The 27,680-nt window shown below is 33.8% G+C and overlaps 1 protein-coding gene across 8 annotated transcripts in view; it reads left to right on the top strand.

Moving 5' to 3' along the window:
• LOC129575581 (dual 3',5'-cyclic-AMP and -GMP phosphodiesterase 11-like) overlaps window positions 1–27,680 on the top strand; it is a 64,358-nt gene that overhangs the window by 23,131 nt on the left and 13,547 nt on the right. For 4 of the 8 annotated variants that reach the window (XM_055459396.1, XM_055459398.1, XM_055459400.1 and 1 more), the window contains exon 3: window positions 18,956–19,021. The exons of the other annotated variants lie outside the window; for them this stretch is intronic. In XM_055459396.1, the coding sequence (XP_055315371.1) occupies window positions 18,956–19,021 (66 nt within the window). The remainder of the gene's footprint in view (window positions 1–18,955; window positions 19,022–27,680) is intronic. 8 annotated transcript variants of the gene reach the window in all.

Raw genomic sequence — 27,680 nt, 5'->3', positions numbered from 1 at the left:
GATTTTTTGAAAAATCGTGAACCATATTATTCCTATCGATTTCTATCGGCTTTTTTAGCACTACATGGAATGTAGGCTACCGTAGTTGTTTTTTTTTTCCTATGCTTCACACGGCTTCACATCGAGCTAAACCACTGCGCGCAAAATGACAGTGCGCTGACATATAATTAAACGCACCCATTTGTGAACATTATAACCAATATGGCGACTTACATGTATAGATGTGTTAGTTAAGAAGAAGAAGCAGTCTCACTGCACCGTTCGCATACGGACGAATTCAATTCAGTGTTATTTTGATACAAAACATTTGAATGAAAATTTGAAGGAAAAAAACAAATTTACCTACCGAATAAAAACAATGATGGTAATTTAACATTTTACCTCCAATGAAAAAATTACTTCGGCAATTTGTTATTTTGCCGTACTACTTTTGACAGTTTGCCTACCCGGGTGGGCGCGATAGGCTTTGATGAAAGCCTACATTCGTTCGATGAAGCTTTTATAATTTTCATGTACATTTTAATTACTGAATGCCTAGGCTTTCGTTGCTATTCTCAATTCTTTCGTGCATTCGTAGCAATGAAAGCCTAGGCGTTCAGTAATTCAAATGTACATGAAAATTATGAAAGCCTCATCGAACGAATGTAGGCTTTCATCAAAGCCTATCGCGCCCACCGGGGTACTTCGAATTGTATTACTGATACCCGTTTACGTATGTTTTATGTTACGCTTCAGCTCAATTATCCCCGCAATTCCTAATTTCATCCTCAGTCGCATATTGATGTTTGTAAATGCCACAATAATGAAGAGCTGTTCTTATTCTACAGCATGCAATTAACTGTTTTTCACGTAAAACTAAATCAAAAGTGATTAGTAATTGGTGGGCTACACGGATTGAAAAAAAACAACAACAATAAAAGCATCAACCAACCAAAAGTGCTTGACTTATAATTCAATGTGTTCCAGTGTTTCAAATAGAATACATTTGTCCTTGTTGAATCTTTCAGCCGAAAACTGTTATAGTTAATAGCTTCTGTCAGTGCCACATTTGATGCATCAAAAGCTTGAATTTTAAATAGCTTATCTTATAAGATTGTGTTTTGTGCATGATTTCAACTTTTGAACAAATATTATTTTAATGAGAACTATTCGATATTAATTGCCGAAACGAAACGACGTTCAATACCGTCGTCGATGGTCGTCGATTCAATAACATTCGTCTACACAAATCTGTAATGCTCAAGTACTTCTGTTTGATTTATTCACTTTATTTTTGCATGCATTACGTGCAAAATACTACGATGAAGAAAAATCACAGGAGTATGAAACTGTCATATACTGACTTATTCTAAGCCATTAGATAAGAGGAGCAGATTACATTTGGATATTTTATTGTAACCAAATATCGTTGAACTGCGTAGAATAGTCCAATTTAATGTGCACGTATGCATCGGCCTAATGTTATTCTTGATGTGGTTAGCTCAGGACAATTGTTACAAATGGTATGATATCTATATAGATTGATAGGTACATATGTACAATGTACACGATAGCAACATACAATAGCATTATGATATGGCAATTCTATTTTTTAATTGATGGAAATATTCATGTTTGGTGCTTTCAATTCAATTCAAAAACAGATTCAAGATATTTCTTCAGGCTGTATATATACATATCGTTAATCTGGCTCTTGTTATCAATCAACCATGGGAAACTTAACCCAATCGTATTGTTTATTCAACAAAATGATTTGTTTATTTTCTCTTTTTTTTCCATCAAAAAGTGCAAATATCATATTGTAATTTATTAAAAATGTGGACATAAAAGTATGCTCTTGTAAATGAGACTACTATTTCCAGGGTACACGATTGCAGTCGTGGATGATTTTCCCTGTATGTATATTTTACATATCGTGCACGATTGGAATCTTATGCGTTTGGATACAATGCCTCAAAAAGGACACATATTACGTAAACATATTTTTTTTTGTGAAAATCACATCACAAAATTAAGAATAAAACGAGAAAAGATATCATTTGTTTGTATAAACAAATAAATCTACACGCGGTGAAACTATTGCTCGAACATAGGGAAAGTGTCACAATACATTTCAAATGTAAGTCATTTGACACATAGCAGTCAATGCTATCTCAATTCCAACTCATTGAATCATTGTATTTTTCGGCACCTTTTTTCAAACGTGTATGGCCTTACTAGAATATAATCAACTTTACGGCGACGCTAACAGCTTCTCTGTGTGCCGGTACTACACGTTAGCCAAAACGTATTGATGTTTCGCAATGGTTACTCTATGCATTTGCCAAAATACTATGATTTTTGTACTCTCTTCTACGATGTGTGTGCAGAGAAGGTGCTAGTGTCGCCGTAAAGTTGATTATATTCAACTCAAGCCACCTACGATTGAAAAAAGTTACTCGAAATATTCGATGATTCATTAAGTTGGTTTAGAGATGTCATTGGCTGTCTTTTGGTATTCCGGCAATATATTTATGTGCTCGAATTGCACTGTTTTCTTATGCATTAAATTGTTTTATTAAGTAATGCTTCGCTGTTGTTCGACGTTGTTCTTTTTCAAGACTTGTTCGCGCGCTCTCGACCAACTCTATCGGCACACGCGTATTTTATTTATATTTCACATATCGCAAATATCTCTTCGAAACGTATATCCTAATATATGCTCAATTTATTTTTAATACTGAACAACGGTGTCATTGTTTACATCGTTGTCCTATTGCCCCAACCAAATAAACAACACGCACACTCATTTCAAATGGTGCCGTGTGACGGAGCTATTTATTTCCCCCAAATATTTAATATATATATATATATATGAAACGTTTGGCAAAAGCGAAAGGGAACGAAATCGTATAGTCTATTGGCATATAATCCACTTTGATTTCTGAAATTCTTATTGTGCGTAAAAAATGTATCATCACGACGACGACACAAATAACTTAATTTTAATTTCATATTAATGAATTTTAAGCTAGCTTTGTGCTCAATCTTCATTCAGTATGACATTTCGGTATCATTTTGTGTTAGCTGAATGAATGTAGAATTGACATATGATTTTTATAGTTTTTTTAAAATGAATTTACCAATTTTCGTTGCTTAAAGCTATCATCGTTGTGACGAGATTCCAATTGTCCTTGGTCGAAAGGCCGTCCAAAAACGGGAGCAACGACAAACGTATGACATAAAAGCACTTGAATGAATAAAACTGAGGAATGCTTTTCAATACATTTAGATAGCATATAACATCAATTATGTTCTAATTGTTGAAACAACGTTTTTTAATTAATGTCAGCGCTTCAGTTTGGGTGGAAATGCTGCTTCTGTATACTGTACGATGTAAAACTCTAAACGATGTATTTCGACATGGAACATACTGCAATGGCGTTTTTAGTTTGTTTTATATTGCAAACCTCGGGCAGACACTTTTATAACCAAAAATCTAAATTACGGGCACAACCACGCTCATATATATATATGGACTACGAAACATTTTTTGATCCATATTCTCAACATTTTGTGTACTTTTGATTGTCAATAGCATCAAAGATTCAATTTAAGAACACGTTTTTGCAAATTAATGAAATTTTATTGATATGGCTTATAAAGAAATATATTAACTTAATTGCATTGCCAATAGATCACATAAATAAATGAGTCAGGGAAATAATGCCCATTTGAATTTCACCCAGTAGTGAAATATAGAAACATCAGTAATACTAAAATATACTACACAAATCTGCAACAAAAAAAATTGAAAACGTAACACCTTGTCAGTGTTCTTTTACCAAAATTTATTAGATTAATTATATAATTAATTAATAGATGTTTAATGTATATATGTGCTTAAAAATACAGCGCCCTGACAGCTACATGCATATCTACGTTAATAGATTCGGTCTGTAAAGTATTAATCGATTTCGTCGGTCAATTATGTGGCGGATTTGTTTGCACTATGAATACATGTGAAAGCATTGGAAATTCAAGTTGCGTAGGGCGATGATCAACAAAACAAAATAAATGAAGGGGATTGTTGAAGAAAGCGCTAACCGTAGAAAAAAAAACTGTTTGAAAAAAACATTATTTCGAATAATTTTCATAATCAAATTATTCACTATTCTGTACCATTTACTACATAAATCTGGCAAATGTTAATGCAGAAGGAATAAGTATAGAAAACGAGCACGATTTTATTTGTGTTGAAAATCATCGAGTTCTGATGTTTGCATTCGACACGTGAGTGTGTAATTTTTTATTGAAATTTTATGAAAAACTCCATTTTTTCATTTTCGTTCAGAATGCCTTTTTCTAAAGTACCCTTCATATGTTTTGCCTAGAAGCAAAGCTCGAAGTGATATTCGATAGACCCTGGGGAAATATTTGAAAATTGAAGCCACTTCATTTATATACGAAATGAATTTATTGCCATAGTAAATAATAGCAGAGTATCATTTCAGCTGGCGTGCTCAATGGAGGAAAAGTTGCCTGTTCATTTCCGTTTTAATGATAATGAAAATCGAAGCAAAAAAAAAAACGGATGAAAACACACAAATTCTGTGTCTGAAAATTTGATACAAAACTGTTTATCTACTCGCTGCTCGAATATAAACAAATAAATAAAGAAATCTTTATATCGTAAACCATCCAAATTGTAACATAGTCCAAATTGTAACAATTGAACAAATAGACTGATTTTCTGCAAAACTTTGAACGGTAACTGTTGTTTTTTATATCATATTTGAGAAGATCACGAAAAAAACTTCCGATATGAATATATGACTTATTTGTATTTTTTCAGAAAAGTGGTTTATTTTAAGACTATGTTACAATTAGAACTATGTTACAATTTGGATGGTTTACGATATTATTACATCATTTTTTTACCGAATCGGGCATTTGAATGTATTTGAATTTGTATCCAAGACGTTGGATAAAAAATTCGTTGTAATCAGCCACTATTCTCCAAGAATCAGCCAGTTTATGGAACCTTTGAAACGAATTAAGTTTCTCAATTGAAACTGGACAATTTACATTTAAACAATCCATCATCAACTACAACTCAACACATGTATATATCTATGGGTGAGATTGAGAGTAGTGTATGTTTGATTGACTTTGTTACGAAAGAGAAGAGCAAGTTTCTGTCGACTTAAAAATGGTTAAAAGCGAGTATGTTCGTTTTTAGCGGGTCCTCGCGGTTTTTCACGGTTTCCGTGGAACTGATAAGAGATAACAACTTGGTGTCTTCAACAAAATTGTAGCACTCTTCTATAACATCGCTGAAGACAGTTATCTCTTATTTCTTATCAGTTCCGCGAAAAGCGCGAAAAATGATAAGAAAAAAAAAGTTCTATATAAAATTTGCTTTTTTATGTACGCGATTTGCGCGCAACTGATAAGAGATAAGAGATAACTGTCTTCAGCTTAGTTATAGAAGACCTCAAGTACTACAACTTTGCTGAAGACACCATGTTGTTATCTTTTATCAGTTGCGTGAAAACCATGTAGACCGCGGAGGCTAGACGGTACTACAACATACTCTACTTTAACGCCAACAGAAAACATACTCGCCTTTTCAAAAATATAAATCAAAGAAAAAACATACTCCACTCTCAATCTCACCCATAGATATGTATGGCAAACTGAACGAAAGATTTGTATTGGATTATTAATTTAAGCAATTTACAGATGTTATTGCATGAAACAAAAGAAACATATCGACAAGACTGACACGTCCGATTCGTAATAATTTTAGAAGCTGTGTTGGACTATTATTGGAATTGAAACGGTGCCGATATTCGATACGTGCCGATATCGAATGTGGGAACGTACAATTGATTGTATTAAACATTCAATTAAAAATGATTGCGATTACAAATGATAATTAGATGGTTATTATAAATGGAAGTGTTTATCATAATTATCATATTTAAATATAATAATGTGACAACAAATGTGGTAATATTTTAAATTTCACTATTCCCATAGTATGGCTCTCTATTTCCAAGATCCATCAGAATGAAGAAATGTGCCAAATCAAAATGGTTTAATTTTCTCTTACAAATTATACACATGCGTTGGTGACAGTGCAAAATGATTACAGCTGTGCTCATCAATTGATCGACGGATGCATAAAAACAGCAATCTCTGATCATATCAGACACAGAGAAAAGCATTGAAAATCGGGGTTTCGTCTAGCGTAATTTAAATGTAATTGACCATAATATTTTGAAGCGTCATTCGTACGATTTATTCACAACCAATGGAGACTTGCAACCTTCACAGGCCGTATAAATAAAATAACAAATAATAGATATTATTCACTTATGAAATGTTTATTATACCTCGTTTGTACATGTTCTCTTATATCTTTTTTTTTTGTATTAATCGATCAGTAAGAATCATTTCAATCGTAGCTAAAATGCATTTCAAAAAGTCCACACGTGAAATGCTACAACTTTTGCATGCAAACAGTTTGGCATTCGTGGAATATATTTATTGCATTGAGTTTCACACATTAGATTTGATGGCAATTTACTGTAGTGTCCTTTGTTTTCATAATACTTAGAGTGCATTTGTGAAATACAATCACACGATATGCTGTGTAATTTTTTGTGACCAAATACTTGTAATATTCTACTAACGAACAAGTTTTTGCTAAAGGTTATCAACATTCAAATCAATTGAGATATATGTGTGTATAGGCTTTCGCATTTTGTATCTCATTTAATTCATTTAGTGTTACTGAAATATAACAATAAAAGCAATTACAAAACGACGGTCTACGGTTTGTTTACAGATGTCTATTCAATTCGATTTGGGCCCGTTCATCCGACACATTCCGGATGACTATCTTACGTCGGATGGAATACACCGGATGATTGGAAAATTAATTTTTTGTTGTAATTTTTGGTCATCCGACGTGAAAAATCCGGACAACTAAAAAATTCAATTTTTTGTCATTATCTACGTCATCATGTTTTTTCCGCAGCTTATTCAAATTATAATTGAAAAATTGAAAATTTCCCGGATAATCCACCAAAAACGCTACGGAAAATCCCATTTTATGATATTAGATCACTATCGAATTCGATATTTCGGTAAATTCTCTAGGGGTTTCACGCAAACTCGAAGGTCGAAGATTTTACTAAATAGCTGGAAATAAAACCATTTTATGTGTAAACTATAGATATTGCTTCTTTTTGTTCATAAACTCGAATTTTTTAGAATCTTTTGAATCTAAAAATTCTGGAAGTGGATTTTGGTGGATCCTCAGGATTGTTAAAAACCGCTCCTGGTTCTGGAAGTGGATCCTCAGGATGGACCAGGGCATTGTCAAACCCAGTCTGATCCATCCTGAAGATCCACCAAAACCCAGTTCCAGAACCGGGAGCAGTTTTGAACGATCCTGGGGATCCACCAAAACCCACTTCCAGAACATAATTTTCAAGGTGAATGTTGAAATATTTCGAAATAATACGGATTTTGGTGAATCCCAGAGAATTTTAGAGAAAAGAGAGAAATATTGAAATTTTAGATGAATTTTAAGTTGGGTGAAACCCCTAGTAAATTCTGTTTCGTCAAAATCTATTACATCCTTGCACCTTCGCATCTATCAATTTTGTTCTAAACCAAATGTGAACTGTCAAATCGTCGTCCATTCGAATGAGAACATTCACACCATTCACTGCTAGCTGCATCAATCACCACTGCCGCTCCGATTGTCATTTTCTTCGCCGCCATTTTGTTAGTTTGATTCATATTCGAATAGAAAAAAAATACCGATTTGTTTTCTTCGTTCAAAATGGTTCGTCTATTAATAATAGTGTGGCGTGTTCTCAATCGAAGACGAAGATATTATCATTTTGATCAATATCCCGGACAAATGGCGTGTGCTGTTCCTTCTGTGAGGAAAGTTTTTCTGATAAAATCTGTATATTTGAAATAACACTCGGGTAATTTTCCAGTCAACGCTTCACTGCGTCAGTCAATTGTATGAAACATTCAATAATGTGCAAGCATACCCACTTTCCATTAGACGATACTCGTTCTTCTTATTCCACTGTACTTTATAAATTTCGGGATAGTTCTCATAACGACGTCGAATCGGTATTATTTGATATTCATTACATCCAACGTGGCTGTATTGGCAATGTGATGGCAAATTGAGCAGAAGTAAATAGTGATACTTACGAATATTTTCATTGTCTTTCTAAGAGTCAAAATAAGATGGTTGAATGAAAAGAAGAAACAAAGATTTTCTTAAGATAAATTAGAGTAGCGAATCGAACCATATGAAAGATACGTTGGGAGAAAGTACTATCGACAAAAACAGCAGCGACAATACTATTCAAAAGTTAATCGGATATTATTTCGAATCATTTTCACAATAATGCATGTTTGTATGGGCATAGAAAGAGCGTAGCACCAAATGTAATATATTTCTGAATGATTTTTAGTACATGAATTTTGATCATACTATCATATGAGTAGAAGTATGAAGAGAGCTAGAATGCATGCAAGCGTTTCGGCCAATAGTGGAATAGGCACCTCTTAGTTGATTGAATTGAGTAGTTTGGAGCGAAAATGTAATACAGAAAAGCTGAGCGGAAAAATGTCGATGATGAATGAGCGGAAAAGGGATAGCTATAAAGTAAAATGTATAGTAAACTATAGTGAACTATATAGCTATCTCTTTTCATTTGACATTTTTCCTCTCAACTTTTCTGTATAACATTTTCGCTCCAAACTACTCATATTCGCTGTTGATGTACATGATTCGTATTGATGAACACTTTAGCCGATGTACAGCGGTTTCCTGGGCATTTCCTTTTTTTTACAGCGTGTTCTATACATTTTTGTTTGAATGTAAAATTGAAATTATAATTTCGTATAAAAAATCGCCTGCTAAATTCCCCTTCATCAATAAATTGTCAAACGAAATGTTTCAGTACAAGTTTATGTGCAAATCATAAAGAACCTCAGTGTAATGAGAATGGATTATTTATGTGGAAAAGCGTGAGAAAATTGCACGAGCGATTAACGTTTACGATATATTTCTTTTTCTTTAATTTTTATTTCGTAAACACTAGTTCTTAAACTTCATTTAAACTTTCATTCATAAATTGCGATTCTATATATTTATTGGAGCAACTATATACGAATCACCGGGCGAACGTACATAGTGGAACTATAGATTTACAGGCAATAACATATTATTAACTATACTTAATAACATAATAATAACGGCCGATATATTGATCCAACATAACATAATAATAACGTTATTAAGATTCAGCATAATAATAACATAATATGTTATGCGTTATATCGGGTGTTATCTTAATAAATCCTAAGATTCGGCGGTAATAACATTTTATTAACTATAATAATAATATATTATTAAAAGATGGATTTATTAACTGAATTAATAACATATTATTAAGATACAATCTTAATAGCGCTTTTTTCGCGCATTTTTTTCACCGGAGCACTGACAAGTTGTTTTTTCACAGCAGAGTATACACATGAATTCTTGCACTGTTGCAATGAAATTAAAATGACTGTTTGAAATGGAATTATCATGTATTGAACTTAACCATTAAGTTTAGGAAATCGCCAGTCCCGACCTTGAAAGGATCAATTTACCATATTTTGTCTGCATTGTTATAGGTGCTTACACCATACACTGTACACCCGTAGTGAAAAAAAAAATCCAGTGTTTTTTTTCTCTCCAGCTAGGGAAAAGAATGCGCGAAAAAAGCGTTATTAAGATTGCATCTTAATAATATGTTATTAATTGAGTTAATAAATCCATCTTAATAATATGTTATTATTATAGTTAATAAAATGTTATTACCGCCGAATCTTAGGATTTATTAAGATAACACCCGATATAACGCATAACATATTATGTTATTATTATGCTGAATCTTAATAACGTTATTAAGATAAAAAAAATCCCAACATAACATAATAATAAATATGTCGGGCAATAACATATTAATAACATATCAAAAATGTAAATCTGTAAGTGGAACAAAAATGAAAAGGTCCTTATTAAAATGTAAAAAGGAGAACTTGTTGATTTTTATTGCGATCACACTTTCATTCGCATTTAATGTTCGGTTTATTTGTGTATGTATTGGCAATTAGTACATATTTTACGATGATATTATATATTACTTTTTCTGTTCAATTCACGACAATATAACGTTTAAATTCAGCATTGTGGTAATATTTGCAGGTGTTTACACTGGAATGTTTTCCACTAGGTCTGGAAATTGAGTCGAATTACGGCGAGCTTTCTTCTTTTGCAATTGAAGAAATAAATGGACATTCTGAAAAAGCTTTTTACTCGTTCAGTATACAAGTTCGGTGCTCACCAAGTAATTATATGATAGCTACGTTTGTACATATGTAATGTGTATTAATATGTTTGAAATTTACACTTGGAAGGTTTTTCAAATTGAAAATTGCAAACAATTCGGATTTTAACGGATACTTACTTTCGTCAACGGTACGCTGTGATTGCTTAGTCAGCGACAGTAACTTATATAATTATCAGAAACGCAGTGTGTAAAAAGCTTTTAAATTGTATGAATCTGCCATATATTTTGCCACCTCCCGAGTGTTATTCTACGATTATCATCTCGAGCATTACAAGCAATAAATGAATGGAAGAAAAGAGTGAAAAGGTACGCTGAAAATGTGTACAGTATCGAATGCTTGCCTCGTTCGGTAATTCGAAGCCAATCGCACAAGAGTTCGTGTTTACTTTATCACCGAAAGTACGGTCAGATATAGTTACATCCATAGATTCGATTTACCTTTGCGACGTGTATGTATTGGCTTGCGAGTCCGTAGCAAATCCATTATTATCTCCAGAGCCGTCGTATCCAAAAAAGGGAACATCACTCTTCTGTTAATATCAATTATCAAGCTGCCGGTTTTGTGAAAAGTAAAATGATTATGTAGCACATTTCACAACAGAACTTCGAGACAAAATGTAATTCCAGATAGCGCCAGTCCAAAATGAAGGAAAATGGTAGCAAATTTACCAAAAGCCGCAGTTGTCAACACAGCGACGATAATATGTGATGAGGTTATATTAAATGACAGTGCAAAAAAAAAAAAACGAAATAAAAATGAAGGGAAGATTTGAGGAAATGGTAAAAGGAATATAAGAAATGAGAATAAAATAGAAGTGAAACTTGGACACGTCGTTGCTTGATATCTTCTTTCATATAAGACTGAGGCTATGTAGTCAGTACACAAACAAATGCGTCTTCATAAAAAATACCCTTTCCGTTCGTTCTACTTCCTCAAAAGAAGACGAGAAATGACAGAGCGCATAATTGTAATCCAAACATTGTTTATATAAACTGCGAATGCTTGACAAATATACGAAATAATTTTTCCACTTGGAACTCACTATTTGTCTCTTTGCGATAGCCTATTGTAGTATATTTTTTTTCTTCTTCTTCTTCTTCTCCTTCTTCTTCTATTACTACTGTCTATTTCGTCACATTCTTCTCGATCTTTGCATTGGATTCCCGCATGTCCTGTTTTAACATCGGTGTGGCATTCTTCATTCAGTATATAACCACGGTGCCAATGTTACAGATCAGCGATGACAAACAGTATTTCGCGTATGTTGCCAATTTTTATTTTTAACCCGAATTACAATAGCATGAACACAGAACAAAAAGTGTCCATTGAAATGTTGAAAATAAAAATGCACGTCGTGTCTATTCATGTTCGTTTGTGTTTCAATTGGGGGGGATAGAATAGGATGCTGAAGCAAAAATGATGACAAATTAAATGAATTTTCTTCACATCGTGGCACAAATAAAGTATTTTGAACTCGAATACACAGAATCACATTGAACCTATAGATGCCCACGAAGGCTCCTCCTTTCATTTGGCTCTGATTCAAAACAATAAAATTCGATATTTGAAAACATGCAATGCGAAAGCCATGCGAATCGTGTTTACAATGTATGAAATGGTTATGGCAAAATTTTTAGCCCATGAGTCGACCCGATGCAATCATAATAATGACAATTCGCCTGGACTATAGAAAAATATATACGTAAGTCGAGTTTATTTGACTGAATCGCTCCAACGAAAACATTTGCATTCCCAAAAAGTTCGGAATGAAATATGAAAATTGTTTTGGCAACCGTACCAATAACATAAAAGCTGAAGCGAATGCAGTTGTCGTTGCCAAAAAAAAATTGTGTGAAATAAAGTCTTTGAACTTTACAAAATGCTTCACAGAATTCAGCATTTAGCTTGCAACGCAGTAAGAAGGGGGGATATTGCAGAACCGCAATTAGAACATTGAATTCAAACCAAATCGAACAATGGCATTCGGCCAAAACAACTTTTTCTAATCGATTGTACGAAATTGTCATGACGTTTACAGTCCTACATATGTGTCACTGAGCGTAAAAATGGGAATATAGTTATGTTATATCAAGAATCGAACACGAAAAACTATTTCGTAAAAACGTAACATGAATCTTCAGTCGACATGAATGTAACATGAGCTATGATTGCTACAGCATCCTTATGACGCGCTTTAGCGTGGCGCAAATTCAAGTTGCGTTTTTGAGAATCTACTTTTTCATGTTACGTTCTTTCGCATATATTGCGTCTTTGTTATATAGTATTTTTTCGATTGTTCTGTTCATGTTGTATTTTTCAGTTTGATTTCATTCATTTATCAAAGTGATTTCGATGTGCCGATAAAACCGAAAAAGTAGATTGCCAAAAACGCAACATGAATTTACGCCACACTAGAGCGCGTCATAAGAATGCTGTAGCAACCATAGCTCATGTTACATTCATGTCGACTGGAGATTCATGTTGCGTTTTTACGAAATAATTTTTCATGTTCGGTTCTTGATATAACAGATCCGTATTCCCATATTTATGCGCAGCGACACATATAAGCTACATCGAATTCATTTGATCTTTTTGAAATTCATTTTTATGCCTCAGCTGAATAGAAAACGAAACGGGATAATGAATGGAACATATTATGAATGGAACAAATGTGATGATGGTACTTCTTTGTTAAATTTTCTTTTAACATGCGAATCAGGTGAAAACAACACGCCGAATAGTTTTGTTCAAACCAAATTATTAACCAAAATCCGTGAAATACCCGACACACAAATTTACATTACGCATTTACATTCGCATGACTTGCGACCATCACAACGCAAATACATTACGCTGAAAGCGATTTAGCAAATGAATGAATGAAAATAAAATGCATAGGCATTAGTCCCATTACAGACACATTTTCCTCTTTTTGAATCTTAAAAGCAATGGAACGAAAATCACCGCCTCGCAACAAAATCCATGCATGTTTAATTCTATTCACGCTTGGCTTAATGATATTTCACCGTTTGAAGAAGAAAAAAATTCAGTCCTGGCTGGATATAAATATACTTTCAGTGTGATTTGTTAATTGAGAATCAAATGCTTTCTATCGTTTATTAATGTACAAAATGTGTATATTTTTTAGTTAGTCGTAAACGCTACTAAGAATATGCACAAGTGATAAGACTGCTCTTGCCAAGGTGCAGGGAGTGTAACTCCGAGGAGGAGGAATGGTGAGGAGGTGAATGAGGAGGAGGAGTACGCTGAGGAGGTTCCTCCTCCTCACATGAGGAGGAAATAAAAATTACCAAAATCGAGGCATATAAATTTATTTTAAACACTTTTATTGATTTGGAACGAATGCCAACGATGAAAAGCTACGATCAAAATCAATAGAAGTGTTTAAAATAATTTTATATGCCTAAATTTTGGTAATTTTCGTATCCTCCTCATGTGAGGAGGAGGAACCTCCTCAGCGCTCTCCTCCTCCTCATTCACCTCCTCACCATTCCTCCTCCTCAGAGTTACACTCCCTGCCAAGGTGACAGTGATTCAAGCGAGAGCACGCTTGGCCCTGATAAAATGCTGAAAAAACAATAATCATATAATAATTCACAAATAGAACGTATATGTGTATTGGTGTTGGATGCGCCATAACTTTTTTGATAATCATATTTTAATAGAAGTTCTGTCGCAGATTTACTGTGTTCCAAAAATGTGTTGAAAAGATATAAATATAATAAAATTATTCTCTCAGTCAGATACTTATACCAATTACTACAATTGAAGTCACAAATTTTCGATAACGTTACGATAAATCGTTTTTCATCATCTAATAGATAAACAGTATTAGAAAGTGCAACGGATGAATATTCTATCTATATACGAATTGTGTATTATACAATTGAGGGAGTGATAGAGTAATACATGAGTAGTTTGGAGCGAAAATGTAATACAGAAAAGTTTTGCGCGGAAAAATGTGAATGTTGAATGAGCAGAAAAGGAATAGCTATAGTAAAATGTATAGTAAACTATAGTCAACTATATAGCTATCTCTTTTCATTTGACATTTTTCCGCGCAACTTTTCTGTATTACATTTTCGCTTCAAACTACTCATATGAGTGGCTGACTGTGGCTATCAGTTCCTACAACTAACTGTTTTCGACAATTTCCCACTGACTCAATCACCTTCAGTGATTACAATTATATGAACGCCTGTTTCGAAAAGTGTAAAGGTTTTGCATAAGACGGTATGAATTATTTTACGGTATATGCTTCAGATTACAATGATAAGAACGAGTGCTACTTCATTTAAAATGTCGAAATTCGAACACGGTGCCATTTTGAAAAAATAAAAATTGCATCCATCTCAAAATAATTCAATTGGACTTACACGAAGGAGTTTATCGCATATATGAAATGTGTAAACGCTTCGATGCTGAACTAATTCTCTTATTATGAAATTACAAGTTTGAATATTCATCTAGGCTAAACCATCTCAACAAGCATTGTATTTGCAAATTGATTGGACACCTTTTGTCCATATGAGAATAAATGTCGCATACATGACTGCTGCGTATATTGCTTTTACGTGCATTTCATCAAGACGACAGTTTTTAAGAGCATCTATTCAAAAGATCACGTACGACAGGTATTACTATTTAATAGACCATCCATTTGCGGCCGCTTCAAGCTTACTGATATGTGAATAAAAAAAAAACGTGCCTAATGTATTGGCTGTACAATACAGCTGATGAACAATTAAATAAAAAGTTACAGGTGATATTTAACAATTATATAGGATACTCACATCCTGCACTTGATTAATGAAATATTTCTAATTTCAACTCGCCACATATTTTAAAACGTAACCTCCATTTAATTTCTCTTCGGCACATATATTAATACCGACAAATAAATGAAAGTTTATATTTTTCCTTACATTTTTCGGAGGCAGATTTTCTTGAATGTCCGATTATATGATTAACCGGAACAGATTTGTAAATGTCCAAAATATGTATTTGGGAAATTCAACTGTCAAACTAATTGCGATTATTGATTGCAACGTGTTTTCGCAGTCAAATAAAACAGATCATCGACGGTTTTCTAGTAAATGCTTATACTGGAAAAGTGTACATTTAACACCATACGAAACTATTTTAATGCCTCTAAATAAATTATGTCAATAATATTGACTCAATATATTCATTTGGCTTGTATAGCATTGCAAAATTCAGAATCCATTGAATAAATCAACAATATGCGCAATGTATTCAGTCCTGGATTTTTGTTGGCAATTCGAAATCGCTTAAATAAGTACTTGTCTTGAAAGGATCTGTGAATATTTTGAACAAAGTAATGTTCATTGCAATCTATTGGATACTATTTCTAAGTGTATTTAGTGTAAACATTTGCAGCGGTTGCAAATTTTATTGTTCAGCTACAAAGCAAATGTGGATAGAATCGATTATGCATCAGTTGTCATTCATTTTCTCGTGTGTAATATCAAAATAAATGATATTTCTATGCTTGGTGTAGATACTTTCAATCTTCAGGCCTCCATCGTAGAGGCTGAATCGGCCATTTTGTTTGGCTCATGCACATGATCACAACCCAAACTAAGTTGGGAAAACTATTCACTTACGAGTAGTGGGAGTACATAATTTAATGCTTTCCTACATAACGTTTCATAGTGTTTTAGCACAAATCAATTTGAAAGTGAATACGGATCCACCAAGTCATTTGCTTTTAGCTGTGTTTTATCAATTTTAAACAATTCACAGTATTATGTTCCACATAAAGCTCGATTTCTACGTGACTCGAACATTGATTGCTGCTTGAAATTATGTTTTCGTTGGTTTGCTTAGTACATGGCGTTCCGTCAATTGGTTTATTTTTCATCTTCTGTATGAAACGACACAGTTCTAACAATCACTAAATGTAACCAAAACTCCATTTTACGTGTTTGAACATTTCAATTTCAAACAAAAGCAAGACAATGATAAATTTACATGACATGATGTGGCGTAAAAACAATCTAATTCCGCCTAACAAACGGGATATTACGCTGTAAAATCGGTTCGAAATAATTGTGTTCTCGAAAATTTAATCGCATCCGGTTGAAGTGTCATCCATGTGATACCATTGGAAGTCAGATTTATCGATTGAACATATTTGAAATTTGGCTGAAAGCAAAATATCTTGACGAACAAATTTGGATAATGGCGTCTACCGCTGATTCTACAACGAATATATAGTGTTTGTGTGCAAAGTGATGTGAGTTCACATGCTTAGAATAGATAAAAACAACAGAAAAACCGAAACATTGGCTGCAAATAAAAGCTTTCCCTTAAAGCCAAATTGAATTTCGGATCCAAAAATAAAACCATCAGAATAGTAACTTTTAGTTAAGGATAGAGTAAATAAAAGTGTTTTCTTTCCCTCAGGGTTGAACGAGTCATTGAATGGTCCGATATATACACAGTACATGCTTTGGTCCCAAACATGGAAAAATATTGGTTTTCACTTTCAGTCAAACCATTTACTTATAATAATTTTAGAAAACGTTCGAATTGCGATGGTGAACGCTTATGTTACGTTTCGTTTTGTTTTGCTACGCGCCCTACTAAAATCAAACTGCCATAAGAGGTGTGGCGTTGTCATTTGAAATACGCGTATTCCATCCGATTGTTCACATTTTGCTTAAAAAATCGAACACATGGCGCACTTAATGTATGGATTACGCCTTAAAGGGGAAGAAGAATAAAAAAAAAGAACTTAATCACAACAATGTGAAATAAACATGAATTTATTTCCTTTATTATGCTAAGGAAATGGTGAAAAAGTCTTTAGTATGAGTAAACATCGGGATAGTTAAATTTATCTGGACAAATAGTTTATACGAATTTTTCTATTTCTATAGACATGGACAAACGCTGTAGTTCGATCATCGAAAATATCTATAAGTATAGTGGAGTTTGTATTCAGTTTAACCCACCTCTGCGGCTCATTCGTCGTAGGGCCCATGCAAGACCCTAACGACATCTATTGAGTTTTGTAGAAATCATTATGGTACTAACTACTTGGTTCAATATGAGTGGTAATTCTACTTAACAGCAGACTTGACGTGAAGCTCAGCGGCTTTACTGTTACTTAACATACTTTTAAATTACTCAAACTAACTTAATAGCAAAACGTCAAACCAAATGGTAGTTGTGCTCACTGTTGTATATGCCGGATGTCATTCGTACATACATATGGCATCCTTGTATCCGTTTCATATCACTTGCTTATTTCTACTTCGCTAATAATGTTGATGCCAGATTTGATCTTTCTTCTCAATTTCAATTGGGCTGCAACATTAACGATGTGTTTCAATTGAAAAGTCATCTAACCCAATGAATTCCATCGATCAGTAAATAATTCCTTACTCTCCTAATCCAATAAGGATTTCAGCTAGGATTTCAACGCATCAAGAAGATACTTCATTACTTCATTCTTTGTGTAACATAATGGCAGATTTGAATGATTATCGGTATGTTTTCTAGCAGCGCATTAAAAACATTCGCTGTACGAAGCAACATAAGTAAGAATAAAATATAGCACATTTCTGTGGAAAACATATTGATTTGGTACTTGTTTCCATCATGTTGCCTGTTGAGCCACGAATAACGTTATTATATATTATTTATTAATTTATCGAAAAATATAAGAACTGTCGCACATTCATTTTATTATGTACAACCAACATTTTATCTGTAGCGTGAATAACAACTCAAATTTGGCGACATCGAAGAAAACTAAAACTTGTTGGCATTGTATTAGCTTGCAAAACCAGTTAATTAAAATACCCTTATAAGCATTTTGATTTTAATTTCGTTGAGAAATCTTATACTAATGCAGCAAGAGAGGAGAGAGAGAATGTTACAAGTTTATTCTATTGATTTGCGTTATTTGCAATCTAAAGCTTTTCTCTATTATTTTTCATCTTATTCACATCAATTGATTTCCAATTAGAACCGAAAACGAAGCAAAAGTGCACACGATACACCAGTATTTACACAGTTGGTATGCTAATCGATTATATGCTGTTCATGCGTAGGGTGTATCACATGTACTTGCATATTATTCTCAATGACAGATTGTAATGCTTCCAATTGTCAGTGTTAATTTTTTACGGTACTTTGTTGTAAATATTTTCGGTGAGTTGGACATGATGATAAAAAGAATTACATCGCACTACTTCCACAATTAATTTGATAAATGTCTAAGATCGAAGAGTCGGTGTCTGAGAAAATAAAGAAGATAAAATAAATTGAAAGAATAAACAAACGAAGCACAGAATAAATTAACAGAAGGGACAATCTTGTTCGAAAGATGTCAGCAAACATAATTTTAAATAATGAAAAAGTCTCGAGCTTTTGTCTCTTAATAATATTTAATAAGTTTGATTCTGTACAAGAGACAGCAAAAATCAACCGTTTTAATATAAAATATAACTTTTTTTTTCTTTTTTCTTGTTAGGTGAGTATCATTGCATACTTGTTAAATGGAGCAGCAAATCATGAGCTCCAATTTACCTGTGATAAGGTCAGTTGCGCTTACGTAAAAACTTATATTGAATTTATTTGAACATTTCGGCTTTAATAAGCTGTCAATGATAATGAACGGTATAACAGAGCGTGTTATGATTTGATGTCGGCAGCACTAACTAACGTCAACTGCTGATATCAGCTGGTGACGAGTATGCGTTGCAATGTGTTGTTTTAACGCATTTGCAGTTCAAAATTCGTATTTCTTTCTGGGTGCCAAGTCAAGTTTCATTTCAAATGCTCTGCTAACAGCTGATATAAGCAGCTGACGTTAGCTAGTGCTGCTGACATCAGCCCATAATACGCTCTGGTCTTACATCACTAAGGTTCAATTTTATGTTAATATCGCAAAAACTCTGTGTGCTGATAGCATTTTATCATTTCGAAACCGCTGAAACACTTCATCAAAACAATAGGATATCTTTAAATTTTCACTAAACGGACTTCTATACAAATAATCGACAATATATTTGTGTTGTTGGCTGTTCTATTCATTATTATTGTTCACATTTTTCGAGTAGGTGTATATTATATATATGTGTTTGAGAGTGTGATGAAAAGAATAATTTACCAATCCAATAAATATCAAATCAAATATTTATGCTTTATTTGTCATGCCTTCGATTAGGTTTGTGATTAAAAGGTATTAATGTAATAGCACAAATTTAAGTCACCAAAATAACCTTTCAAGTATATCTTATTGTACGAATAAAAAAAAAATTATCGAATGCTTCAAATTGTTTTTGTTTATTTCTATCGAAAAATCGGAAAATTTTACCAATTGGTACCAGCTCAAAGGTTAAACGTCTGCTCTTTGCTACTTCAAGTGCCATTCACTTTCAATCCCAATATTTATTTGATCAGCTTATGTGCAATTGATACATTTTCCAAGTGAAGCCGACCAATGAAAAGCAAGCAATTACATGTCTTTCTCGACTTACTGTTATTAATATTCTTATTCCTATTGATGATATGATTACTGTAAACAACAAGTTTGTTCATAAATTGGTCTGATGTGATCCAAACGGCAAGCTCAAGCTTACATACCCCGGGCAGTGCATATATGATAAAATATAAAAACACACACAATTTTTGTAAATCAACACAACCTTTGCAATTTGTACGATATTTCTCATCGCTTTTCTACGGCCATTCATCGAAGCTACAAGCTCATATTTAGCATATAATACTTCATCTTTTAATGATATTGAATGTTTAATATGGGCCTACAAAAAGTGTGTATGATATGAAGCTTAACCGTATCATGCGTTCAATAAACTCTGTTGAATGGCTGTACAGTGTACACCAAAATGAAATCAAACAGAAGCATAGACAATAACATCAACCACCATAGAAAAAAAAACGAAATGAAGTGAACAATCAAATTTTTCTGTGCAAGACAACATGTCCTGATATTTTCCGGTAATCACTTTTCTAGTCATCTTTTCGTCGGCTGCCCTTCTATACTGCTTTTAATCTCTTTAGCGAGTCCTGTGTCTATTTCATTCTCTGTCTCTCTCCTTCTATTTTACGGCCTTTTTTTGTTTCTCGGTGAGCATTTGTGTTTGGCACATTTGATCGAACGCAGGCTTGTTACTGTTTCAGGTTTTCTTAATTCCTTTGAACTCCTTGCTTCGTTACTAAGTCCAGTTGCTATTGGTTTCAATCAATTTTATCAATTTCGCATCTCTCTCTCTCTCTCTCTCTCTTCTCGTTTCATATCCAATCTTATCGAACATGTTTCATTCAAATTCTCTTATCTCCTCTTTGATTCTACTTCATTTTCTCTATATGGCTTTGATACACGCATTATGAATTTTTTCCGCTTTTCATTTTATATTCTCGATTATCGATACTGTTGATGCTCTTTTTACAGGCATCACATTAACAATCGTATGTAACGGGGCACATTTGCATTTACCGAGATTTATTTAGTTAATCAGTTGAAATATACTAATTATCGCATCCTCTAATTATGCAGCCTTAACGGAGAGTTCAATTGCAATACCTACAAATGCAAATTCGCTTCCAAGAAATATTACTGTTGATCCACATTAAGGCAATCGCTTCACTCAATGCCTTTATTCATAAGATCTTTGAACGTATCGAATCGGACATTGGACAGTTATGAAATGTATATACGAGTGTTCACACTGGCAGAAGATGTAAAAATATGCAAATTTCTATATAGTCAGCATTTTCATATAACAGGGAACAGGCATTCAACTTCGAAAGGTGGAAGCATTCACATTTACATTTCATTATTTGAATCAAAAGATTCGTTATTCAAAAACGTAAATGTGAAAAGCGTCAAGATGAATAGACTTGATCGCAATAAATAAAATCAATGAAATGGAACACCACATATTTACAGTGTCGGTCATTCTATGAATGATGATTCGTTTCTTGGAAAATATTTTCGAAATACAATGATCATTAATATGCGCTAATAACAAATACAAAATATTTGTACAAATTTTAAGCTTCCATCTTATGTCGCTTTAAAAGTAAAGGGTATCTCCTGCCCATAAATTATAGCACAAAATGTAAATGAGCAAATTAATCAGTTTATGAAACATTAAATAGGTTTGAAGCTGTCAAAAGGGTTCATTATGTGGTAGAATAGAGGCATATGTTTCTTTATTGCGTTTTCCAATAAGACCTATTGTTTTCATCGATGACCGGTAAATGAACATAATTTGTAATGTATGAGGAATTACAGCGGTGTAGAGCAGTGATGTTAGTGTCCCAGAAAAAAAGAATGATGAGAAAAAAGCGTTCTCACTTTGAGAGTTAGATGCCCTAGCACGAAACTTAAAGTACAATTAGAATATTATTCAACGATAATAGGAAAAATAGAATATTGTTTACAAAATAATCCCGTTAGGTCTTCTATAAGCGTTGTATTGACAGTGTAATACGCTTTGCAACCGATTTTACTAGAAATAATAGCATAATATTAGCACTTTTGCACCAAAACTAGAAAATTTAGAGAACATAAAGCAAAAAATATATAAAATTGAATGTAACTAGACTCTACTAGAATTTGTGTCTCGCCCCTAGATGTATCTAATGTAAACTAACCCTTATGAATTTCTGAAATGACCATATGACAGGAAATTCGAAGACCGGGTGAAGAATTTGGAATTTCATTTTTATAGTTCTGCACCTGTATTGGAAAACATTGAAGACCTAACCATCCGTATGAAAACCAATACACTTTTTGTGCATGCTACTACTTCTTCTTCTTCACACTATCGTACACACAATCGTGCACAATGGAAGCGGCCATATTGAATATTTATAGTGTATTGTCATTAGTTCTTCCAATATGGCGACTTACAGTATGTGTTAAGAAGAAGAAGCAGTACCATTCCTCAGTTTGCATACGGACGGAACAATCTCAAATTGCCATGTTTTAGCACTCATATTTACCCAAGACTATTATTTTACAGACAAACCATATCTTTTCTTCTCGGATTTGAGCTTCTGATTATTCTTGGATAAAACATTTTGTTCCTTATCGACCGCTGCAATATACAATGAACTTTTCTACATATGCACTAGTGGCCGTTTCTGATCTGGATGCTGATTCTGAACGCGATTCGCCTTTTTTTTGCTAGTTTCAATTCATGTCAAATTTAATAACATTGACAAATTCGCTTTCAATATATTCAATGATTAATATTTGAATGCATACCTTGATGGTACCTTGATTGGGTGCTTCCGCCTTTTTTCTGCTGTACGAATTTGGTTGGCTCATTTCTGAACATTACCCGGGATCATGAAAGATGTATGGGAATGTTTGGCAACAAATATACTCTCAAAACAAGTCGATGAAAATAAATGGTTCGCATCAGGCATTTGACAGTTGCGCTCCTTCCGCCGCATACTTCAGCAAATGAAACCAAACAAATGTAATCAATTGTGATGAGTGAGTTTGATGACACTTAAGAATATAACACTTATGCTATTAAACGAATTCATCGCAAAATCGTATTTTACTTTGTTGTGATAACAAACAAACTCTTCCATCAATCTCGCCCATGGATTAGAGTTCATGAGTTTGTGTACTTGATTTGCTAACAATTCTCAATTTAAAATTGGGAGCTTTACAAAGGGGAACACAATTGCTTTCAAATTCTATTGAGTTTCATGCTCAATTTGCATGAAAAGTGAAATGAAAAAATCCTCTTTTTCTTAGATCCTGTAATAGACCAAACAGAGTGAACAAAACTCACTGATTTACAAAAAAAAATTTACCGTGTAATTCGTCCATATTTTCACACTATTTTTACCACATTCATTGAACATATTTACACATAGTTGAAAAAGTGGTGAAAAGTGGTGAAAACCGGTAGGGCTTTGCAGAATACTTGCCGATTTGAATCGTATTAGCTTACTGTTGACATCATCAAACATAATTTATTTTTAATATGCTTCAGTTTGTATACATTTCGTGAGAAATGACTTATGTATTTGTGCCGTACAAAACCAAATGAAAATAAACGAAAGCTAAAGGTATTCTACTATCTCAGCTTTTCATGTACAAATGTACATTACTCAGAAAATGGACTGACACATTGGTCTTCATTCCTCGCAATTCTTTTTAAAAATCAACATATAAAACGGAGTCGTCAACACACGCATATTATATAACTAAGTCGATTCATATTGATTACATTGCGTGTAATGCAAAGTCTCCTATTTTCGTACTCGGTTCAAACATTTCTCAACACTTTCACTCTATTTACAATATCTATTTCGATATTCTATTAATAGCTGCATGAATAATAATTAGTGCCAACAAATCGAACAAGTTAATGCAAGTATAATATAACAGATCTACTATCCTTGTTGACAAAGTGGGATGAGTCTAAAGGGAATGATTGAAGAAAAAGGAAAATAACAAATAATAATATTTCGATAAATTTGTTTTCACATGCTGAAAGCTAAAAAGGATTGAAGATGAACAAAATTCGGGTTGTCGAGTACGAAATTAACTTGATTCAGTTCAATATCAATCATTTTGAAATTGTAGTTCAATTCAATTGAATCAATCTTGGCCGATAAAAATGTGCAAATTATAATTTCATTTTTTACACCACCAAACTAGCACTGGCTAAATATTGTTCATTCAAAACTTTTTATTGCAATACGATATGCGAACAGTAAAAACGTATCTACTGTATAGAGAAAATCTAGGTGGCGTCATCAGCGGTAAAAAGTTGATATGTAATCTGTATGCTTGGGACATTTGAGTGGAAAGCTATGTGGAAAGTAGAATGAAAAGCGTGAAAATTCACATACGAAATATATAAAATGTGCTTCAAAGCTTGCTTGACCATCTTATCTCGATTACACAGATTGCATAGTTGGGTTTTCCATGGGGTCGAAAAATGTACGACTGAACGAGTGATTGATTCGCATTTATGTGTTAATAATGCTGTATTGGCGTTAAAACATGAAATATATCTCATCGTCATTAATTCACATTCAAATGTATGCCAATGCGTAGGTACATTTCATACAACTGTCGTAAACATCACTCGTTTTACAAAAACAAACAAACAAACAAGAGGTTACAGATGAATTTGTCTCGGCACAGTTATTTTACTGTAAAAAAAACAGTAAGTAGCAGCGATAAAATATATATATATATATTGTTGTACAAAAAAATAACCCAGCCTGAAAATTCTCTGAGGCCAAATTATAATATAAATTTTACATCTTATTCGCATGAAAAGAGTCGTTACTTATTTAACGCGTCGTTTATATAAATGCCTCAGAGATTTCATATAAAAAGTGTACACATTTGCGGATTTTGCTTGCTTTACGTGTTATTTTCCCATTGCTGCATTGTATCCGGACGGCAGAGATGGGAGCAATTAAATATTTTCGAGGAGTTTTTATTTCATACTCATATGACAATCATATAAAAAATTCATGTTCAACGCAGAAAACAACGAAATTTTTTACATGAATTCATCGATTTGAATTCACATTTGAAGTTGAAATATTTATTGCGCTAATGCAAGTACAAGGTACTGACGGATTACACTATACAGGGTGTTTTTCATAACCTGAAAAAGAGAAATGAAAGATTTTAAATTAAAGAGGAAAAAGTTCTGTATCAATTAGTGGTGTTCACACAACATAACACTTCCCGAAGCAAAAGGAACTGTCGTAAAATCCATTGTTGAATGCCAATAGTTATGCAGTGATATGAATGCATAAATGAATACTTACAATGAAAAATCACTCCAATGTACTCTACCTATATCTATATAGACTATAGATAGCCATATTGAAGTAAAAAAATGTAATTCTTATTACTTTATTACCTACTTCTCAATAAAAAAAAAACTACACTACAAATATACCGCGTGTATTCCCTGCACACGCTACGTTTATACCATTTTCACGCTTACGCTTATTTCATACATAGTTTAATACAGATTCGAAGGTATATTTAAGGCATATTTTTAGCGTGAACCACATGCAAAGCATACGGATAGAATACGCTAAGTCAAATTTACTTATTACTTTACTTCTATAGATAGCCAACGATATCTGGTATCGATGATGTCTGGGAGACTAAGACCTCAACCAACTAGCAACTAACATACTGTTAGATAAATTCTTTTGAAGAATAAAACACAAATTGCGGCTCTATCGATATTGATGATTGTTGAAGTTGACTCAAAACCAAGGAGTTGTTACACGAATGGATACACGAGTTGTTGACGAGCGAACGCATCATGCAGCTGATATCCAAAGAGTTCGCAATGTGAAAAAACACACACACACATTACTATTGCTTCAATTTCAATTCAATGAATAACATACCTCTGTACAAGATCAATTTAGCAGCCGAAATGTCACGTTAGCAAAAAGTCTTCAGTACTGGAGATTCGTCAACAGGGTCTTAGGGCACAAATTCATCTGTGTACTCGATGATACCTCCGCCATTATTGATAACACCTCTGCGCTTTTCAACATTGTCATTCATACCGTTTGCCGCGTTTTGTTGCCAGTTTTTATGGTAGCAAATCACCTTAGACACAAAACCACGGGCTTGATTTGGATTTTGCACTGCTGGTTGTCGCATTTCTCTTCGATCCGATCGTTACTTCCGCTTGCTCTTTGTCACCACAATTTTCTCTGGTAGCTTCATTCCATCAAGCCAATCATTTTGATCACGCGTAATGACTTGCACGATTTCGTCGTGGTTTTAACCAATTGAGATGCGTTTCGATTTCTGATTGCATGAGCATTAGCAATGATGCGAACCATGTTTTGGCTTTAGTGAATTTGGAGATTACATCGTCAGCTGGTCCGCGAATCTCTCGAACATAAAACAGCAATCGATCTCATTTGGCCAAGCGATTTGCATCACCTCTTGTTGCATCATATCGTTTGATTGCCCATTTCACTGCATTTTCAACATCTCGTTCGTCGTATTCATCTGTTGCGCCATTAGCGCGGTTAGTACAGTTCTGTCTGAATGCTTTCAATCTAAAAAAATAACGCAATCGTTTCTGTGCATTTGTATCGAGATTTGTTTTCACATATTGTTGGTACAAATATTTCATCAAATTCCCAAAGTATCCATTGTTTGGCCATGGGAAGCGATTCTCAGTGTCCTGATTCTCAACACGATCTCGAAACCAAGCACGAAAATCCATAATCAAATCGTCTTCCTTGTAGTCCCGCAACACAGCAAAGAAACAATTTTCGATGATGTACATTCCATCGCCTGTGTCAAAGAATGTCCAATTGCCGCTGATGATGGCCTGTTCAGTGGCAGCTCTGACATTGTTGATGAACAAAAGCGACACCAATTCAGATATGTCGGTGCATTTTATGCTGGTTTTTGCGAACCATGTCAGAACACGATCACGATATTTCGGTCGAACAATACTAGCGGCGTCCAACTTGACGGCAAAATATGCTTTCTCCTCCTTTTGCTGACCATTTTCAATTTTTCGCAGTTTCGGCCTATCGCCACGAATAGCATTCAGCCCTATCCTTTTTCTGCCCACTACAATATCACTACAGCTATTGTTTGAAGCCAAAAGTATTTCACAATACCTTTGTTTGTTGCACTATCCCGTTGCACTATCCCATTAGAGTGTCAACCGTGTTGTGTACAATTAACGATATACGAACGAATGAGATTCACGTCTAAACACCAAACGAAAAAAAACAAAATGAGGAAATTTTATCTTATTAAATTCTTATTTTCTACCTAAAAACATTGACTAAATTACTTAATTTGAACAAAAAGGAAAACAAACAATCACTATAAAACGAACAATATTCACAACGATTGACTTGTCTTTTCAAATGCTCAGATCAATATGAATGTGCAACCGGCATCAATTTGACACATTTTGTTCATGTTGACAAAAATACCGCACGCACACAAATCCGTTCGGCATTTGTGGTTGTGACAACGCTTCTCAACGCGCCAAATTTCACTTCGTGATAAAATTCATATTAAAGTGGTGTTGATAAAAAAAAAACTCAATACATTCTCATAACGGAACCAAAGTAAACAAATGCAGCACCAAGCCACAGTAACAAATGAGTCCATTGTGTTGTGTTGTGTTGGAGAGAAGTGTCGGTTCTGCTCTTTCTTTCGGGAAGTGTGA

This window comes from Sitodiplosis mosellana, unplaced genomic scaffold (genome assembly GCF_009176505.1).
Source record: "Sitodiplosis mosellana isolate CC-2019 unplaced genomic scaffold, AAFC_SMos_1.0 Smas_scaffold_6167, whole genome shotgun sequence".
Classification (NCBI taxonomy): Eukaryota; Metazoa; Arthropoda; class Insecta; order Diptera; family Cecidomyiidae; genus Sitodiplosis; species Sitodiplosis mosellana.
The sequence above is the reverse complement of the archived record's forward strand: the minus strand, read 5'-3'. Positions and strand labels throughout refer to the sequence as shown.